The sequence below is a fragment of the Podarcis vaucheri genome, assembly GCF_965113315.1.
Source record: "Podarcis vaucheri genome assembly, chromosome: 10".
Lineage (NCBI taxonomy): Eukaryota > Metazoa > Chordata > Lepidosauria > Squamata > Lacertidae > Podarcis > Podarcis vaucheri.
Genome location: NC_138748.1, coordinates 41,191,698 through 41,210,386, shown reverse-complemented (window position 1 = coordinate 41,210,386; position 18,689 = coordinate 41,191,698). Strand labels below are relative to the sequence as shown.

General features: G+C 46.6%; 2 protein-coding genes across 4 annotated transcripts in view; both read right to left on the bottom strand.

Annotated features, from left to right (window-relative positions):
* Positions 1-28: 28 nt before the first annotated feature.
* On the bottom strand, positions 29-5,123 carry CYREN (cell cycle regulator of NHEJ). 2 transcript variants are annotated; one of them, XM_082240868.1, is made up of 5 exons: positions 4,929-5,123; positions 4,526-4,559; positions 2,342-2,466; positions 1,301-1,367; positions 29-455 (listed from the first exon to the last, which is right to left on the bottom strand). In XM_082240868.1, exons 3-5 carry the CDS (start codon positions 2,458-2,460, stop codon positions 219-221), a joined length of 423 nt encoding a protein of 140 aa, XP_082096994.1. In that variant the 5' UTR covers positions 2,461-2,466; positions 4,526-4,559; positions 4,929-5,123; the 3' UTR covers positions 29-218. The 2 variants fall into 2 exon arrangements, with proteins under 2 accessions (XP_082096994.1, XP_082096993.1); XM_082240867.1 differs by lacking the exon at positions 4,526-4,559 and having other exon boundaries at positions 4,929-5,119.
* A 504-nt stretch (positions 5,124-5,627) lies between these two features.
* WDR91 (WD repeat domain 91) overlaps positions 5,628-18,689 on the bottom strand; it is a 17,248-nt gene continuing 4,186 nt past the window's right edge. For both annotated transcript variants that reach the window (XM_082240854.1, XM_082240855.1), the window contains exons 4-15: positions 18,361-18,444; positions 17,789-17,925; positions 16,651-16,819; positions 15,664-15,822; positions 13,613-13,812; positions 13,145-13,295; positions 12,360-12,454; positions 10,610-10,778; positions 9,361-9,469; positions 8,432-8,544; positions 7,818-8,015; positions 5,628-6,244 (exon numbers count right to left, since the gene is read on the bottom strand). In XM_082240854.1, coding sequence (XP_082096980.1) covers positions 6,080-6,244; positions 7,818-8,015; positions 8,432-8,544; positions 9,361-9,469; positions 10,610-10,778; positions 12,360-12,454; positions 13,145-13,295; positions 13,613-13,812; positions 15,664-15,822; positions 16,651-16,819; positions 17,789-17,925; positions 18,361-18,444 — 1,749 coding nt within the window. In that variant the 3' untranslated portion in view covers positions 5,628-6,079. The remainder of the gene's footprint in view (positions 6,245-7,817; positions 8,016-8,431; positions 8,545-9,360; positions 9,470-10,609; positions 10,779-12,359; positions 12,455-13,144; positions 13,296-13,612; positions 13,813-15,663; positions 15,823-16,650; positions 16,820-17,788; positions 17,926-18,360; positions 18,445-18,689) is intronic.

The window sequence follows — 18,689 nt, the reverse complement described above, 5'->3', positions numbered from 1 at the left end:
GTGTGACTGATTAAAAACAGAACAAATATCTATTGGAAACATTTTATCTTATCTACCAGTTCTGTGCCCCTTTGAAAAAAACACCTTTTTTAAAGTGCTTCACCAACATTAGCTTAGCAATCCTTTACACAACAGGGATGGACAACAGATTGTCTGACCTTCATGTGTCCAAATTGCCAGTGTCTCAAATAAGGCATTATCTGCTCATGGTTTAAAAGTTAAGAAAAGAAGATCTCGCGGACATATTTTAAGGCATCCTCCTCCTCCTCAGATTTGGTCTTCTCAATGCAGCCTAAAGCCTCCAACTCCTTTGGGGGTTTGGATCCAACACTGGGGGTTCTTCTGCCTTGGTGGCTGCCACTAACTGAACTGCAGAGAGGATTTTCCAGCACTTGCTGAGGCCCTTGGGACTCATCTTCTGACGAAGTCATCTCGGCTTCCTTGGCCTTGCAATTCTAGCAAATAAAAGAATAATGTTAAGTACACATTTCTGCATATTAGGTAGCAGAGAACCTCCATCCAGCATGTGGGCCAAATTTGGACCACCCCTAAACCACATTTGATGTCCAGTGTGGGGGAGTTGGAGTCGCAGCTAGATCAGCTGCTTTTGCAGCTGAAACCAGGATTGACCTCCCTGCACAACAGTTGATACATGTGGGTGTTCAACCTTGCTTGTTCAGGTGTGCAAAAGTGTTACCTGCAGGGAACTACTGCATACCTAAACTCTACAGAAAGCAAAATTGACCTTCCCTGAGCATCAACTGATGCATGGGAGTGCCAATCTGTTGGTCAATATCTCATCCCACTGATGTGAGCAATATGTTGTCATTACAAATATTTTTTAAAATAATGGTGACAGGTGGATGGCCACACTCTCCTGTCAAAGTTGGCTTGCAAAAGGGCGGGGAGCTAAAAATGGAGGCCAAAAAAGTTTATTCACTCCTGTCTTCAGGGTACATAGTTGCCAAGAATGGAATAAATGCATCATTTTTATGTCCAGCCCAGGGAAGTAGGAATACATGCTTATTGTGAATGATGAGAGTCTATTCAAAATCCTGGTCCCTCTCTTCAAAATTGCAAGTGATTCTCCATGGCCAAAGAAAGACGCTGGAGTCCCTGCTGTGTTTCTCAGAGAAGGGAACACAGCAAATATAAACTACGTTTCAGTCACAATGTAATTCTCCGTCCTCAGCCAGTTCTATTGAGAGGGGGATTAACAGAAGAGGGTCAGCCAAAAATCAGCAGATGGAGTGAAGGTACAAATACCCACAACTGGGATAACATGCCCCTAACTGCTCACCTCGGCCATAATGCAAAGAGCTGCATCTACTAGCTCAGCTTCATTCATACAATAGATAGTCTCAAACCTGCAACAACAGCAAAAAAATTAAATCATGAAATCTAAAATCAACCAGACAGGATAGCTTGGAAAGTACATGCTCATACACACCAAAACTTTATTTTCTGCAACCAGCCATTTAGAGATAATAAGGCTGAAATCAACCATAGATGCACAGTAGCGCTATTGTTTGGTAACAGATTTTAGAAAGGAAATGTGTGTGCGTTGGGTGGTGAGGGGAGCTTACAAACTTAACGAACGAAAACCTAGAATGGAGCAGGTGAGATGGGACTGGGCCAGACTGCTTCCGCACCGAAACATTGATGAGCAACTGGAACACAAGCAGCACAGCCGACACCTACAAATTCACAAGACTGCAGGCAAGCTTCTAGCTGAATCAGCATGATCAGTGCTGTTGGCATAGCAACATTGGCACCAAAATCTGCAACAGGTTTTGTTCTGTGGTGCACTCCCCTCCCTGCCACCTCTATTTAATGCTACCGTCACTGGGCACGCAACAACTTGCACGTGTTCAAAGTGTATAAGGCAATGCTTTCTAAACACATTGATGATGGAGGGAACAAAGACAAGACTGCCAACGTTCCAGTTATTCTGCCTTTCTTGGGAGCCACCAACATAAAATATAGTCCATGTTTTATAGAGGAAACTGCCTTAAACTATGTCAGACCATCTAGCGTAGTATTGTCAACATTGGCTAGCAGCAAAATCTCCATGGTTTTGGGGTTCTCCCAGCCCTAACTCAACATGCCAGGGAGTGAACCTGGGACCTTCTGCCATACCATGGAGCTACAGCCCTTCCCATCGACATGCAGACAAAGTCAAACATATAGAGGGGAGACTGGAATAGCTCAGTTGGTAGAGCAATAGGCTCTTAACCTCAGGGTCATGGGTTTGAGCCCTACAGAAACTTCTAAGTGGAGGCCAAAGTGAAACCCAACCTTCCTTCCTTGGATTAAAAGAAACAACACAAAAGCAACTTACTTTGCCAAAGCTGCCTTCTTCCTTCTCTTTGGCTTCATCCCTGCTTGCTGTGCTGGCTCAGTCACCCTCTTTGTCATCCACGCTGGGAGGATCCTCTTAGCTGCTTCAGGAGACCCCATTTCCTTCTGTTCCAGAAGACAGGGAACAGCTTTCACAACATGGGAACTGAGAATCCCTTTGCAGCAGTGTTAATATTATTTATTAGGGAATAGTGATTGATCCGTCTACAAGAAAGGGGAGTGAGCTTTCTGATTCTCACAGAATAAGTTATATAATGGCTCATTTCAGTAGTCTACTCATACTAATGTCATGACATCAACAGGATGAGAGACAGGCAAACCTAGGAGACACAGAAGAGCCTGGATTATGAAAGTCCAGCAGCTGTTGCTCAGGACAGGGCACAAAGAGGAGCACTAGTTTTATGTAAAAAGAGAGAGAAGCAAGACACAGCTATTCATGGTTTGGTAAAATTTATAACCCTGTAACAAGCTCTCAACATTGTTTACAACACACTCACTGTTATATTTTTTGTTAACATCCCTGATCAAACCAACTGTACAATACAGTGCAGGCAACTATTAAAAACAACCCAATCAATAGCAACAGCCATCTCCAGCCTGAGAATGTCCAGCTAGGGAAACTTGCCTGAAAAGCAGGACTGACAATCTACATGTCTAGAAACCAGAGGCTTTTCTCTTGGGCATTGTCGGCCAATTGGTGCCAAAGAAAGATAGAAACTTTTTTATGTACACCACTACAGCAGCAAGAATACTTATCGCAAAGTATTGGAAGACACAAGATCTACCCACTCTGGAAGAATGGCAGATGAAAGTGATGGACTATATGACACTGGCTGAGATGACTGGCAGAATCCATGATCAGAGGAAAGAGACGGCGGAAGAGGACTGGGAGAAATTCAAAGTTTATCTTAAGAACTATTATAAAATTGATGAATGCTAAAATGTCAAGGTGTTGAGAAAGAAAAAGGGATTACAGTGACATAAGATTAGGTTGAAGGAAAGACTAAGAGGACACATATTTGATAAAATTACTTAGAAGCTGCTGAAATAATTTTGGAAATTGGGATGCAGAAAGGGGAGGTATGGGGGAGTCCGAGAAATGAGGGTTATGAAAAAAAGGTCATGAAATTATACATGTTTGTTTGTCTTTTTATTTGTTTGTATTGTTTAAAAAATGTAAAACCAATAATTTTTTATTTTTTTAAAAAAAGACAATCTAAATGTCTATGCAGAAGTCCATCCCATACGGTTGAATAGTGCTTGCTCCCAAGAAAGTGGGTAGAGGATTGTTGCAGTGGGAGGCAGGATACTGAGAAAGTAAAGCACTGAACATGCTTAGCAAGCATCAGGCCTGTCAAATCCCATCAGGGGCTGTGCCACTAGTCCATTTTCTCAAGGGGCACATGGGAAGTTTGCCTGGAATGGCATTCAATCAGCTCCCGCAAGTTCTCTGGGAAAGGGGAAGAGCTGATCTCTCACCTCCTCTGAATTTCCTGCATAGATCGTTGTCCTAGAAAGAGATACCTCTGGACCAGGGGGTGAGGAAACTCAAGTCTGGGGGCTGAAGCTGGCCCTCCAGGCCTGTCTGGCCCTTGGATCCCTTCCCAGGCAACACCTGTTTCTCCCAAGTCAAACCCATCACTTCACACACACCTTTTGGGGCTGGGGAGTGGCTGGAAGGTGTCCTTGAACTCCAATAATGCCTCTTGCTTGTATGAATTGGGGACAAAGAAGTGTGTGAATAAGTGTAGAAACTAGCCTACGGTAAATGTGACATCCCTTGCTCTGCCCACCTTTGCCTCCAGCCCTGCCCACAGCAGCCTGCGGCCCCTGGAAAGCTGTCCAAAAGGGAATGTGGCCCTCGGGCTGAAAGGGGTTCTTCATCCCTGGTCTGGACTCTTGCCACCTGAGCGCCAATTCCCATGGAAGGTAATCTAGCAGCAGATAAATTTTAGTTATAAATATGAAGTACATGCAATGGCACCATGTTGCAGGCCTGAAGAGAGAGTGGTGGAGACGCTGCTACCTATACAGGCCTGCTGTTTCCAATTGTGCTTCAGGGCAGGTCCCACAGGATAGAAACACAGAAGCTAAAGAATTAAGCAATGTAAAACACCCAATGCAGACATGATTTCAGAGGCAAATAAACAGTCTTTTCATTCACCCCTTATTTGCTCAGGTGTCCAAGCGCTCAGTTACTATCAGCGTATAAACAGAGAGAGATCAGTCTACATTCACAGTTCGTATATTCAGTCCTCAGAGACGGTTCTCAGGTGCTTAGGTAGGAGAAAAATGAGATGGCAAATACTGTACTAAAACGCTGTGGCCTCTACAACGTAGAGCTTTCCAGAGGTATTTGGCAGGCAACTTTTTACTAAGGATGTTGACTTGCATGTTTAACAATGCTTACTCCCAGCTAAGCAACGCTGCGCGGGGCTGCACCCTCAACCTGCTTCACCACAATTCCCAGGGGCGCGCCTAAGCCACTCTTTTTAACTTTTGCAAACAACGAACACTCCTCTAGGAAGAAGCCTCAACATTTAAGCCGGGCCCCGGGGGTTGCTCACCTGCTCCGTAGATCACGCTTCTTCCCCTTGCTCGCTCATCCTTGCACCCAACGCCAAGAACTGCAGCCGAGAAGGACTCTCGCCTTCATGAGCGAGACAAGCGGCTTCCCCCACCGCGCGCGCGCGCAAACTTCCCAGGAACGGAGGCCGGAGAGGCGAGCGCCGCCCGAGAACAAGCGTCTCTTCCGCTGCATGTGACCCACCGGCTCCACCTCCCTCCCCTTCCATTGGCTGAAAACTCCCTCCCTGCAGCCGCCCTCCAGGGCTCCGCCTCCAGCCCGAAGCTGCGTTTCAGAAAGACAGCAAAAGCGGTCGTACTTTTGAACTGCTAGGTGGGCAGGAGCAGGGACTGAGCAACGGGAGCTCACCCCGTTGCAGGGCTTCGAACCACCGAACTTCTGATCGGCAAGTCCTAGGCTCTGTGGTTTAACCCACAGTGCCACCCGCGTCCCTAGGAGAAGGGGTACAGTTCTTCACATTTATTAATTCTGTATTTCACCCCTTCACCCTAAGATCTTCACCCAAAGGCTTCTTCAGCGTAAAATGTTTTACAGAAACTTAAAGAGTTTCCCCTCCGCATCACCCTGTGATGAAGACCTGTGTTACTCTTCCCATGCACTGCAAAAGGGTTAGGCTAAACGATTCTCGTGGTCCCTGAAGTTTCTTTTAAAGCCGCAGAAGCAACACACACAGGAAAAATGCAATGAAAACATTTGCTTTTAATAAGAAACACAGGAGCAGACACAGAATACTGTTAAGGTTTCACACAGGCCCTGTTTTCCGTTGGGATCTTTACAAGTCTGTATCGCATACCTTGGCACAATCCTGGAGGTTTATGGCCATGTGCTGTTGAGGACACAGGAGGGGGAAACAGGGCTGGTCGTCACTGGAAAGAGCTTGTAGATCAGTGCATGCCTACTAAGAGCATCATTTAATTTAGGGAGAACGGCTGTAACTGAAACTCCTATCTGGCAGTGGTTTGGTATCAGCTTTAAAAAAGTTTCCAACCTTAGAGGAGAAAGCAACATTAAGACGAGTGGTTTAAACAGCCTCTCCTGCCCAAAATAGTCTGAATCTAGATGGCTAATACTGATTTCTCCCCCCCCCCTCCAAAGTCAACAGTTTGTGCTTTCCTATCAGCACAGTTTCCTCTATGACTTCTGTGCAAGTAAAGTGGTTAGTTTGATCTTTCCATCCATGGAGGCAGTGAGGCAGGTCCCACAATCCATCGCTGTGCACCAGTCCACAGTGACCACCGGGGCCCTGTGTCCACCCAGAGAGAGGCAGCTCTCCAGGACCTTGTCGTTACTGTTCAGCTGAAAGAGAAGAAAGGCAGGCAAACATCAAGAAGAAGAAGAAGAAGAAGAAGAGGAGGAGGAGGAGGAGGAGGAGGAGTTTGGATCTGATATCCTGCTTTATCATTACCCTAAGGAGTCTCAAAGCAGCTAACAATCTCCTTTCCCTTCCTCCCCCACAACAAACACTCCATGAGGTGAGTGGGGCTGAGAGACTTCAGAGAAGTGTGACTGGCCCAAGGTCACCCAGCAGCTGCAGGTGGAGGAGCGGGGAAGTGAACCCAGTTCACCAGATTACTAGTCCACCGCTCTTAACCACTACACCACACTGGCTCTCAATCAACACTTAGCAAGCTTCTGTGGTAGATTTCAAACTGGGGCCAGGGATTGCTAAGAAGACTAGCTGCACAAACCACACTCATTTTTACCAGAATAGTGCTCTGTAGTTCTACGAAGGAGGTAGCGAGCATAGCCAAATCACTTGAGCTGGACAACCTGAGGGCTGCGATGAATGCCACTAGCATTTTCCCGTCATCTTTTTCATCTACCTGATTAGCAGCTTATGATCCAGGCCACGATCATCTATATTATACACATATTAGTATCTGGGCCCAAATAAAGGACTTTTGCCTAGGCTACCACGCAGGGCCAGGGCAGAAGAGGGATTTGAGGTTTCGGAGGTCTCTGTCCAAGTCAAATATTGGGCTGTGCTGGTTCTCAAAAGGCAGTGGCTAAACTTGAGGGCATAATGTGGGAAGCAGTCCTGAAGGGCAGTATAGAAATCTTGAACTAGCATTGTCAAAGCTTGCAGGGGACAGAACAGGGAAACCCATAACAACGCAGGTATATTTAAGGGGAGGAAACCAAGAGGTCAGACACTGGCAAGGCAATCCAAATCCCCTTTGCTGGGGCTGGGGAGCTGAATTAGGCAGACATGCCCCTCTGCTCAGCTCTGCCAGCCTCCACTGGCCTGCTGCCTCCTGCTGCCTGCAGCGCGGTACCATACTATTCGTAAAAGTCCTTAGCAGCTTGGGACCAGTTTACATTTGAGATTGCCTTGCTCCATATGTGCCCACTCAACCACTTCAAGGGGCAGAATAGGTGCCACATAATACCTGTTCTGAATTTGTAGGAACTCAATCTTTTAGTGTGCCTGCACCTACCCTTTGGAACTCCCGGCCTATTGATATCAGGCAGGCACCTTCACCGTACTCTTTCTGATGCCTGCTAAAAGCAATTTTGGTTAGACAAGCCTACTCAGATGTTTAGAAAGTTGTTGCAAGTTGTTCTAACTTTTTGAAAGATTTAAATTACTGTTGTTAATTTTTCTCAGTGGTAATTTTATTGGGTTTGGGGTTTTTTTTGTAAACTGTTTTATAAATATAAGCATCACTCCATTAGTGCAGAACTCCACCTCCCACCCACTAAACATAAAGGCAGAAATGTCAGCAGCAATGTCCAGTCACACGCCTTGGCGAAACCCACAAGCAGGATGTGACCGCAGTAGCACTCTCCTGCTATTGTTCCCCAGGAGGCATAATGCTCCCTTTGATCCTGGACGTAGCAGATAACCTTTGTGACTAGCAGCCAGTACCTTGTAGATGACACCCCCATTGGAAGAACAGGTCAGCATGTAGTTTCCTTCCGAGTCAAATGCAAAGAGCCTTCCACGTGGGAACTGGACCTGCTTGTATCCGCTGTAGCCAGACAACACAAAGGGGCCGGTGGCATCTCTGGGAAGAGCATATTCGGACACTTTGGAGCCGCTTTTGTGAATGTTCCACTGAATAAACTAGGATGGGGAACAAGAGACTCTGCGTTAGATGCCAGAAGGAAAACACTTGATCTTCTTCATTCTGCTGTGCAGTGGCATCTGCAGCTGTGGAGACAGAAATGACGGCTGGCAAAATAAACCCCAGGAAAAACACAGCCACTGCAGCTCCTGCCTTCAGGACACCAGCATTTCCTGTCCATGGGGTTTGTGCACCACCTTACTTGCCGCCGGATCCTTTCTGGGTGGCATTATGCAGATGTCACTGTCATTAATGGATTCTTAATGCTTTTACCTGAATATGTGGTTATTGACTTTATTTGGCTATTTCACATTCACGGTAAGCTGCTTTGAGAGCCCCATGTGCGGTCAAAGAAGCAGTACGCTGATAAACGCAAATATAGATTGATACAACCCCACGTCTCCCTAGAACCTACCTTCCCATCTTCTCCAATGCTGTAAACAGCATTCTCGTCATAACTGAATTCAACAGAATAGACTTCGCCATCATGGGCCTTCCAACTCATAGCACACTCATGCTGCTGCATGTCTGAAAAGGGACATAAAAGGGGTGGGGTGGGGAGTTATTTTTAAGTAAGTGTGCTTTTTTAAAATTAACAACAAATCTTCACAGAATTCTAAAGAAGCAGCAGGGGAAAGGCTCCCAAAACTGTAAAAGGACAGTGTTTCTTCCCTATGTCTGTGTAGTTGAGTGATTAAAGTGGTAGACTAGGACTTGGGAGACCAGGGGCTAAAATCCCCACTAGGCCCATGAATCTCACTGGGTGATCTTGGGCCAGTCACTGTCTCCCACAGAGAAGAAGGGCTGACCATCTAGTTGGCAAAGGAGCATATTGAAAGCTGCAGAGAACATTCTGTGTGTGTGCATTTCTTGCTGCACACAGCGATCTGCAAAGAAGGGCAAAGGGGTGCTAAAGATACAGCAGCAAGGGCACTTTTCTGTCTCACTCTGCCCCACATCTCCCTGAATGAGGGCTCTCTGAAGGCGGTGTGGAGGACCAGAGGTGTCGAGAATGCTTTGAGCATGGAAAGAATCCCATCTGTCAAGTGCTCTCAGCATATCAGCACTTCTGCCTGAAGCAGGTGTCTTGATACCTCACATTCTTCGTTCACAGTGGGTGCCCCCCCATTTGAAATCCTCAGACCAAAAGGGTTTAGGATGAATACACCAAGCTATTACATTACAGGCAGGGATAGGGAACCTCTGGCCCTCCAGATGTTGCACTCTCATGAGTGCCAGCCAGCACGGCCAATGGGCAGGGGTGCTGTGAGCCGCAGTCCAGCCTCAGGTGCCCTATTCTCTGTGTTACAGGAATCTAAGTTGTATTCCCAGCTGGCAATTTACCAAAGAGACGGATTATGCCATCCGCTGCTCCAGTGACCAGCAGATTCCCATTGTGGTTGAAGGCTGTGCAGTTTATAGCAATGGGCTCAGGTTCAAGAGAAAACTGGAGCTGAGAAAGACAACAAAACAAAATGTTAAAGAGAACTTAGTTAGATGTCCTTTGCCCTAGAAACTTTGCTTGTACAGCAGACACACAGGGGAACAATTACTCAGAGCTCTTGGGTTGCTCAACCAAATGGACACTCACTCCATCTGGGTTTCCCCTCTCCTCTTCAGTTCTGCACCAGAGGGAATTTGGGACATTTTGACCAATCCAATCCATCTTGCCCTCAGAGGCTTTCTTGTACTGTTGCCTCTCACCATAGAAGTCTGAGAACTGTTTCTCACCAGAGAGAAGCTTAAATATAACTCTGGGTAAACAAGGAAGGATATCCTTTCTTATGCTCCTGGGAGAGAGATGCATAACTTTCTTCAGGCATGTCTCCTTTACATGAAAAATAACGTTAAAATTCTGCCGCAAAATACTGTGTGGGCACCAACTCTCCCACTTGCCAGTGGCTGCCACAACCCATCACAACCAGCACACAGGAATGCAAGAAGACTGGATCCATTCTGAGAGTGTCATTAGTTTATTTTGCTTCCACTAGTGAAGCCACACTCTTGAGAAACTGAGGTCCTCTTTGGTTGTGTGTTCCAGCATTAAAAAAATTGCCTGAAACATAGGCAAGATGGGAGGGATCTCATCACAATGGGTGAATAAGACCAAACTGGAGAAGGAACTCTGCTTAAACCACAAGGAGATGGAAGGAAGGGCAGATGCTACAAGGGGTGGGGGGGAGCAGAGTAGGGGAAGCAGCAGAGCCCAGAAGAGAAAAACACAACCAAGCTGATGGCAAGTTAGGAAAGTCACATGAATGGAAAGGAGGACTGACTGTGGAACTATAGAAATGGGGAGTGGGGTAGGGTGGGGGCGCAATTCAGAACACTCCTGACAACTCCAGAGAAAAGCCTAAAAATTCAGCCAGTTTTATGACATTATAATAAGGTGCCAACAACAAACATTCACTAGACTGTTAATAACTGGCACAGATCAATATTAAAGCAACTGGGATGCAACATTAATCAGACCCGGCCAGCATTCCCAGGGTTCAGGGAGTTGTAGACCAACAAAAAGCTGGATGGCCACAAATTCCCCATCTGTGAATGCTCCCCTTTGCTCTTTGGGCTCAAGGAAACAACACAACCATACCTGCTGCTTCATGGTTTTAGTGTCCCATAGAAGCAGTTTCCCTGGAACTTGATTCATGCCTTTCCCTCCAGAATCTTGAGCTCCATGATCGAGCTGGTTGCCAAGGCCAGACGCGGCAGCTGAACACACAAAAGAAGCACCACTTGGGCTACACGCAAGGGAGAGGATCCTGAAACAGAGACACACATGGTCAGCCCTGGCTCTCTGCACAGGAAGTCCGTGAGCTGCCAGGCTGGAAAGCTGCCAGCCGTTTCTGGCTTTGATCCGACTTTTGTCCAGCCCCTACTCCAACACCCGTAAAAACCATGACTCTCACGGAATTGGGGCTATGGACGGTTCCCTTTCTTTTATTCTCTATTCCTTTGGCCTCTGGATGTTAAGAGGCAGAGAGGTGTTTCTAAGTGAACAAAGAAGAGTAGCTTTTGATAGTCATGGCCAAACATGAGCAGAAGGGCAAGGATTCATCAAGAACTAGCAATCCCTCTGCCCCTAAGAAACAGGCAGAAGCCTCCTGTGATGTTCACATTCTCCAAAGCCTAGAGCAAAGTGGAGGCCTCAGATCCCCCCAATTCCTGAACACTCATAGCAGGGAAGATGCAGCTGTACTCTTGTTCTCTTGCCTTGAACATGTAGGGGATAAAAAGCCCAGGGCAGCAATACTGCCTGTTCCAAAAAAAGTGGGGGGGGGGGGGAGAGAGAGCTGCAAGAGATGAAAGCACTCTAGGTTGGCATCTACCATCTACACCAATTGCTTAGAGCAACAATAGGAAACTAGGACAGATATAAATTCCGCAACTGTGGTCAGTTACTTAAAGCAACCAGTATATAGAATCCATGCCCTTTGTGTCAAAGGTTTAATGTTTTCCAAGAGGTATGGGGAAGCTTCTCAGGATTTAGTGCAGTCTGAAAGAAATCCAGAGGAAAAGCGTTTCAAAAAGGTGGCTTACATGCAAACCATCAATGGCCAGTTCGCATTTTCCCTACACAGAAAATCTGTGTAACAGGAGGCATGTTAAAAAAAAACAACAACCCACAACCCCCTGTCTGGCCTGTTCTTCCATCAGGATGGCGCTGTACATGGAGGGGTCCAAGCCAAAAATTGTGGATGGAAAGACTTGATCTTCTGTTTGTCTCCAATCTCATGCTCTGCCTTCACAAAAGGTCAGGGGCGATCCAAGTTTGGAGCAGGAAAAGATGGTGGGCGTTTTCGGGAGCCTTGTAGTGGCCAGATCACTCTGGCCTTCTCTCTTACAATGAAGGAGGGGAAAGGATGGGGATTGTTAGGCACAACCAAGCACCACCACCCCACCCTCCATCACATCTCTGCAGCTACAAGTTTGGATGAAGGTTGGGAGGGGGCTCTGCACACTTGCCTAAGATGGAATGCAAACTATGGAATTCTGTTTGTATGCCTCTTTTGTTCATGGAAACTGATTCTGTGTTGGAAAATCATGGCATACAAGACTGCTCTCAATCCAGAATGAATGAAGCTGTGTGTACCCAGACATGGCACTAAAGCAGCGTACCACTCACACGTGCAAAGAAAAACGTGCACAAAGGAGTATTACGAATCACAAACAAGCAGTTGCCTTAATGTAATGAGTGTTGGTGAGCTCTGGACAGGTGAACACTGCCTCTGAAGCACAAGCTGGGCACCGCCACGCAAAACAGGGGTGCATTTGAGATTTAGACACTAAATGACTAGTTTTACGACAGGTGAAGCAAGAGGGACTCTGCTCAAGAGGGTTACCTGGGCATGTCTTCATCAATGCTGATTTCACAAAGATTCTTCTTGGCTTCAGTGTCGTAAAGACGAACAGTCCCAACTCCGCTACCCAGCAACAACTGGAACACAGCACCAAGGAGAATGTTAATCAAGGACTGGGTGGCGGCGACTTCCTGCTCTAGCCACCTTACCCAAAACCTTTGCAGCTATTTCTGTTTAGCCTTTTGCTGCCCCCACCTCCACCCTGTCACTGCTACCCTTCCATCATCCGTTGCACTTACAACCCCATGAGCATAAATGAGGGATATGCTTCAAGGGAGACTGCAATGACCAAAGTCTAAAAGTCTTGCATCTCTCTCCAGCCAGCACTTGGTCTGCTCCATTTTTCTCCAGGAGGAAAGAAAGGGCAGCCAACGAAAAGACCAAAAAGGAAAAAAGACAGAGCATCAAATTGGAAGGAACAGATTACAAGGATGCAGTGTGTGGAAATGGCTGAGGCCCTGGTGAGCCAATTAGGAAATTAGTAAAGATTGTGATTCTCCTTTGTACAGTCTTCTCATCCTGTGGTCAATCAGGCTATGAAGTCTTTGCACCAACCAGAATCTGGGAAGAACCGTGGGAAACCTACTTGGTTCATAGAAGCACAATCAACTGTGCTGAGCAGTCATGGGAAGGGATATATTGCCCTCAGGAAGTACCATGCAATACAGTTTAGGCCTCGGGACATCTAAGACTAGACAGAGGTTGATTCTAGGATGCTTCAGCAGCAGTTCCAGGTGTTCCCTGTTGCACCAAGCCCAGCTACTCACCAGCCTGTCCCTTTTGGTCGCCCATTCTAGGGAAAGCAGGGGAGACTTGGAAATGGAAGATGCTTTTGTTTGCATGATGGGGTTGAAAGACCACACCTTGATGACTCCGTCCACGTCCAAACTGGCCACTCTTCGACCAGAGCAGTCAACCCTAAGCACAGAAGGAAGTTATGCAATGGTCCTTTCCAACCCCCACAATTACAGCTTCCTCAAGATTTTCATACAAACTATGCCGGCGCTATCATTAAAATAGTACTTTAAACATGCAGAGCCCTTTGCAATCCTTACAAAAAGTCAAAGTCACAGTTAACATATTGCAGATAAGGAACAGAAGCTGAGGGGCTGGGGAACGCCAAGGCCATAGCCAAGCTCAGACCCCAGAACTGCAAGTCCGGCACGCAGTCCACTGAACCACGGTGGCTCCCTGACCGCCATCCTCTCCTTCCCCCAAGGGGGAGTACCCCTTACCGGCAATGCATGATGGATGAGTGGTGTTCTCCATATTCCTCCTGGCTCAGGACAATGAATGGCTGCTCTTGCCTGATGCCTCCAGCATCTATGCTGGACCCGAAAGCTTTGGTCAGGGTTTCTGCTTGCTCAGCATGCAGCTCAGGGGAAGGGTCTGTTTCAGTGGCAATAGCCTCCATCTTCCTGTCAACATTCTGCCCCTAAACCAAGAGAAGGACCCTGCATATAGTACAGCAAGCCAGGAAAATCAGTTAAGCTACTCTTGTCCATCTCAGTGAGTACAGAGTTTTAGGTAACCAAGGCAGAGCTTTGCATCATGCCAGCAGCTAAAATGCATCCAGGCATGTTGCAAGTAGCAGTAACCACCTTCCATAGACGGGCATCGTCGTTCCCTTTCTGCATGTTCCACCTGCTTGCAGAGGAACCAGCCTTGGGGGAAAGGTCCTGCCTATGAAATGCAGGGGAGGGCAGCATCTACCACCCACAACCTGGAGCTTTCAATCCAGTATCCTTCTCCACACTATCATGGAAAGCAGAGGGGCATCAGTCCATGGAGTTCACAATAATACACCTGGATAATTTGCCATACCTGAAAAAGCTCTCCATGTATCCCTGCCACTAGCTGGGGCGTTGAGAGACGCAGGCAAACACAAAATGCAAGACAAAGGCTGCATCTTTTAATTTTTGGTTGGTGCCCAGAGGCTCCTCAGCAATATTAATACACATACAAAGCAACACACAGAAAGTGGAAAATGCCAAGCAGAAGCAGACATTTTCCCTTTTCAGCAAAGTCAGCACACAAAGAAATCCAAACAGGAAATTAAGCAGGCCGGGCCTGTTTACAGAGCAGTAACCGATGAAGGAAACAGAAGGCAGGACTGATCAGATGGTTTCCAATATGGGAGGAAGCATGCAGTGAGAACTGTGCTGGGGCCAGTGTTTTTTAACCTTATCAAATAATCTGCAGTCGGGATAGTTTGCAACCCAAAATTATTCAGGATAGTGAGAGCAGACCAAGGAACTCCAAAACCCTCTAAACAAGTCTCTTCAAATGAGGTTTCTTTGCAAGAGAATGGGCAATTAGATTCAGTCTTTCATGCCCATTAAAACAAAAAGTATATGCCCTGCATTCGGTTAGAAAAAAGTGGGTCTAAAGTATCTCTTAACGACCCAGGAAAGAAATCTTAGGGTCCCAGTGGAAAGCTTCCTGAAAATGGCAGCTAAGGGTTCTTAACAGATTTTCAGTTTGAAGGTTATTTCATTTCTGTGCTGCTGGCACAGTGGGACCTCTCTCCTAGACACAAGACACCTACATGCCACAAGATCAGTTTGTCACTTGCTTATGCACAGCCACTGCCATTAGAGGTCAATGCTCTGAATGAAAATGCCTTCGAATGGGTACCCGCTCCATTCAGATAGCCAAGAGGTTTGGAGAGAAGATGTATGATTGCAAGAAGCTCCCTCCTGCTTCTATAGGCAACTGAAGGACTGGGGCCCATTCCAGCCCACCGGAGCTTTCATTTGGACAAGAGCCAGGGATACACCTCTGTGCACATTGTGTCATTCCTCCCTAGCAAACAGGTAGAGAGCACGGACAAAGTTCTTTTTAGCCTCACGCTTCCTAGCATCAACAGCAAGAAAGGTTGTGCCAAAGATTCACTCCCACGTGCAAGAGCCACAAACCAGAGAACAGCAGCTGACATGCCGAAGGGAAGAACTCCATTCAAGACAGTGCTGCTGTTTATTCAGGAGGAGGGGAAGGGGGTTAAGGAGAACCCTTTGTCCCCAACTTAGTTCACATGTGAGGGTGTCACTAAATAAAGCAAACAATTCTGATTCTTCACCCCCTGCTTGATCCAAACATAAGACTCTCATTTTTAAAAATCAGCACAGTAAGTAATTATCTGCTCAGGCACACATGGATCTGCATTGCTTAGACAAATCTTCAGCCTGACTATTACTAGACTGCCTGCACATGATTTGCTGCACACAGAAATACAGAGAAGACTTTATCCCACTCTCTAACCCATCAGAGACACACCGGTCCATACCTGGGAAGCTGTTTTAGTTAAAAGTTCTTTCCTTTCCTTCCCATGATCCTGCAGACGCCTCTGACGCTGCTGTAGGAAGTTGGACTCGGCTGCCACCGGGCTACTGAAGTGACTTTTTAAATCCTTACAGGCAGTGGCTGCCTCCTTTCCTTTGGTGCTCTGGAAGGCAAAGAGAAGACTTCTCAAGTTTTGGCTCTCCCAGATACTGTGCCTAAGCTGACATTTCTTGTACGTAACACATCTAGGAAGACCACTTGTGAGAATCCTTTCAGGCGACTGGTTCTGTGTCCCTTGCACATTACCCCACCGCCCAACCTGGAAATAGCAGAAGAATTCAGTGATTTGAGAAGGGGAACACCCCCATGCCACCTAGAAGCACCAGCTGTGACTTATTTCGGTTGATCTAGGAGCCTGTGCACCTCCTAGGGTGCTTTCAGCTTTCAGCTTTAACTTCAGCTTTCAATAAAGGTTGGCTGTGGTTGTTGGATGTAGGTCCTCAGTCACCAACCTTGGACAAGGTACAAAATACAATAACCTGCCAGGAGCAGGTTACCATCAACATGCAGATTAATATGGAGGACAGTTGGCAAGGGGCACTTGTGCCATTCCTTCCCCCTAGAGGTGCAGCCACTACCTTCACTGATGGGTTTTCAGAGATATCTTAACAGATTATTATTTTTGCCCAGGTCTTTGGGGAAAACTGATGTTCTCCAGGCCCGCTGTAACTGCGATGCCCACTGCCTTATTTATTTAAACCTTTAGCATTTATTAATGGTTGTATTGATGGCATAGTAAATGTTATTGCTTCAATCACCTATTTAATCAACTACCCTGGGATCTTCCTTGATGAAAGGAGTTTAAAAATTAAATATACCTTCATGTAAATGCAAAAGAGCAACCTGTAAATCAGTCCTAATATCAACACAGCAGACATCCAGCCTGACTCTAAACACAGGTGTTAGCCTGGCTGCTCTTAAGGTACCTCACCTGGTGGTTTGATTGCTCTTTCTTGCCCACTGACACCAGGCCAGTCTGTGCCGAGTTGGATCCTGTTGTTCTAGAGGAGCCCTTTTTGCTCTGAGACAGCAGAGACGACAGGAATCCCCCTCGGGTCTGCAGAGAGTGAGCAGGGCTTCTTTGGTTGCATGTCATGTCACTAGAAAAAAGGCAGAAAACCCAAAAACCTCAGCATCAGGTCCATTAGACAGAGACATGTTCAAGAAAGTCCCACTCTCATAACAGCAGGAATTTCTATACGTTTTTCGAATTATACGAATTTCCTCCCCAGCTCAGGACTGGGGCCATAAGGGAACTTCCATTTGCTAGAGTTAAACAAGAAATCACCTCTGAATTAATTGCAGATCCCGGACTATACAGATATGTTAGGAATGGCTGCAAGGGAAGAGAGCCTGCAGCAAACCTTAGTGGACAGTCCCAGACGTGGGTGAAAGGTCCCACTAAGGCAAATAAAATAAATAAAGCCATTAAGGGAGCTCCATAGATTCAGGAAGATGCATGATGCTCAACCGCAGGATGAGATTTCCCACATTTTAAACAAAAGGACATTTAAAAGTAACTTAAAGTTATGCAGCTCTGATAGAAAACTCCTATAAAGAGACTGTTCCGTTAAGTGTGGTTGGTTTTTTTAAAGGGAGAGGCCAGCCAATTGGTTCTGCAAGACCAGGGAGCAGGGAAGAAGAAGAGTTTGGATTTGATATCCCGCCTTTCACTCCATTTAAGGAGTCTCAAAGCGGCTAACATTCTCCTTTCCCTTCCTCCCCCACAACAAACACTCTGTGAGGTGAGTGGGGCTGAGAGACTTCAAAGAAGTGTGACTGGTCCAAGGTCACCCAGCAGCTGCATGTGGAGGAGAGGAGACGCGAACCCGGTTCCCCAGATTACGAGACTACCGCTCTTAACCATTACACCACACTGGCTCTCCAGTGGAGAGAAAAAACACCCAACCATTCTCAAAATCTTTGTGGATCTTTCTGAATGAACATGCACTTCTCCAAAGCTGCTCATCCAAGTTTGCCAGCAAGTGAAGAATGGCAAAAGGGCCTAGATCTGCCTCTACCATCCAATCATGCAGCCATTTGTCCTGGCCTCTCACATACAGACTCACAGCTCTGAGTCCCCCAGATGGTCCATGTTGGTCACATAGGAAGGAAGCTTGTGGTGGAGAATCAGCTCTTCCTCCTCTTCCTGCTGCTGCTGCTCCTCTTTCTTTATTCGGAAGTACTCTGCTTGCAAGGCAAACAGCTGAAAAAAAAGTGGGGTTACAGGGAGAACAGAGAGAGATGAATTGCAGGTTCCATGCAAAGTTTATATCAGTGGTCGGCAACCTAAGGCCAATGGGCCACAAGTGGCCCACGAGGGTCGCTTAACCGGCCCAAGAGCCGCCCATTCGGCAAGTCCCTGTGTGCAGCGCTGCACGGGGACTCGCTTCTGCGGTGCCGGAAATCGTGTCTGCACAGATGCTGGAAATCGCGGGCACACACGATCCGGCCCACAAAGGGATCTCTGCTGGAGTGAACCAGCCCAGGCGAGGTAAACCTTGCTGACCCCTGGTTTATATCATGCACCGGTTTATATCGTGCACTATTTATTGGCTCTGAGTCAATAGCTCAATTTGAAGTTTAAACATGTGTTCTCCAGTTTTTGTAGATAAGAGAATTCGCGAATGGACATTCTCACCTTTTGACGCAGAATTTCATTTTCTTCTTGCAGGAAACAACTTCTCTGACATTCTGTCTCAAAGTTCAAGATTACTGGTACAGGTAAGAAAGGTTAAGGGTGAAAAACTTAAAGCAAGAATGGATGTCCTTCCTCTAAAGCAGACTTTGCCTACCGAATGCTCTCTAGATGTTTCGAAGGGTACCAGGTTGTTTTGTGGCACCTTGAAGACTAAAACACCTTTTATGGGATAACATTATAACAAACCTACCTAGATATGTAGAATGTTGGCATATATTTTACTTTGTAGCTTATCATTGATTTTAACTATTTTATAATGTTTAAAGTAG

Coding starts and splice junctions, on each gene's coding strand:
- CYREN (XM_082240868.1), bottom strand. CDS start 2,460: ATGGGGTCTCCTGAAGCAGCTAAGAGGATCCTCCCAGCGTGGATGACA. Junction 1,368..2,341: donor AAGAAGGCAGCTTTGGCAAA/GTAAGTTGCTTT, acceptor CTGTTGTTGCAG/GTTTGAGACTATCTATTGTA. Junction 456..1,300: donor CTCTTTGCATTATGGCCGAG/GTGAGCAGTTAG, acceptor TTTATTTGCTAG/AATTGCAAGGCCAAGGAAGC.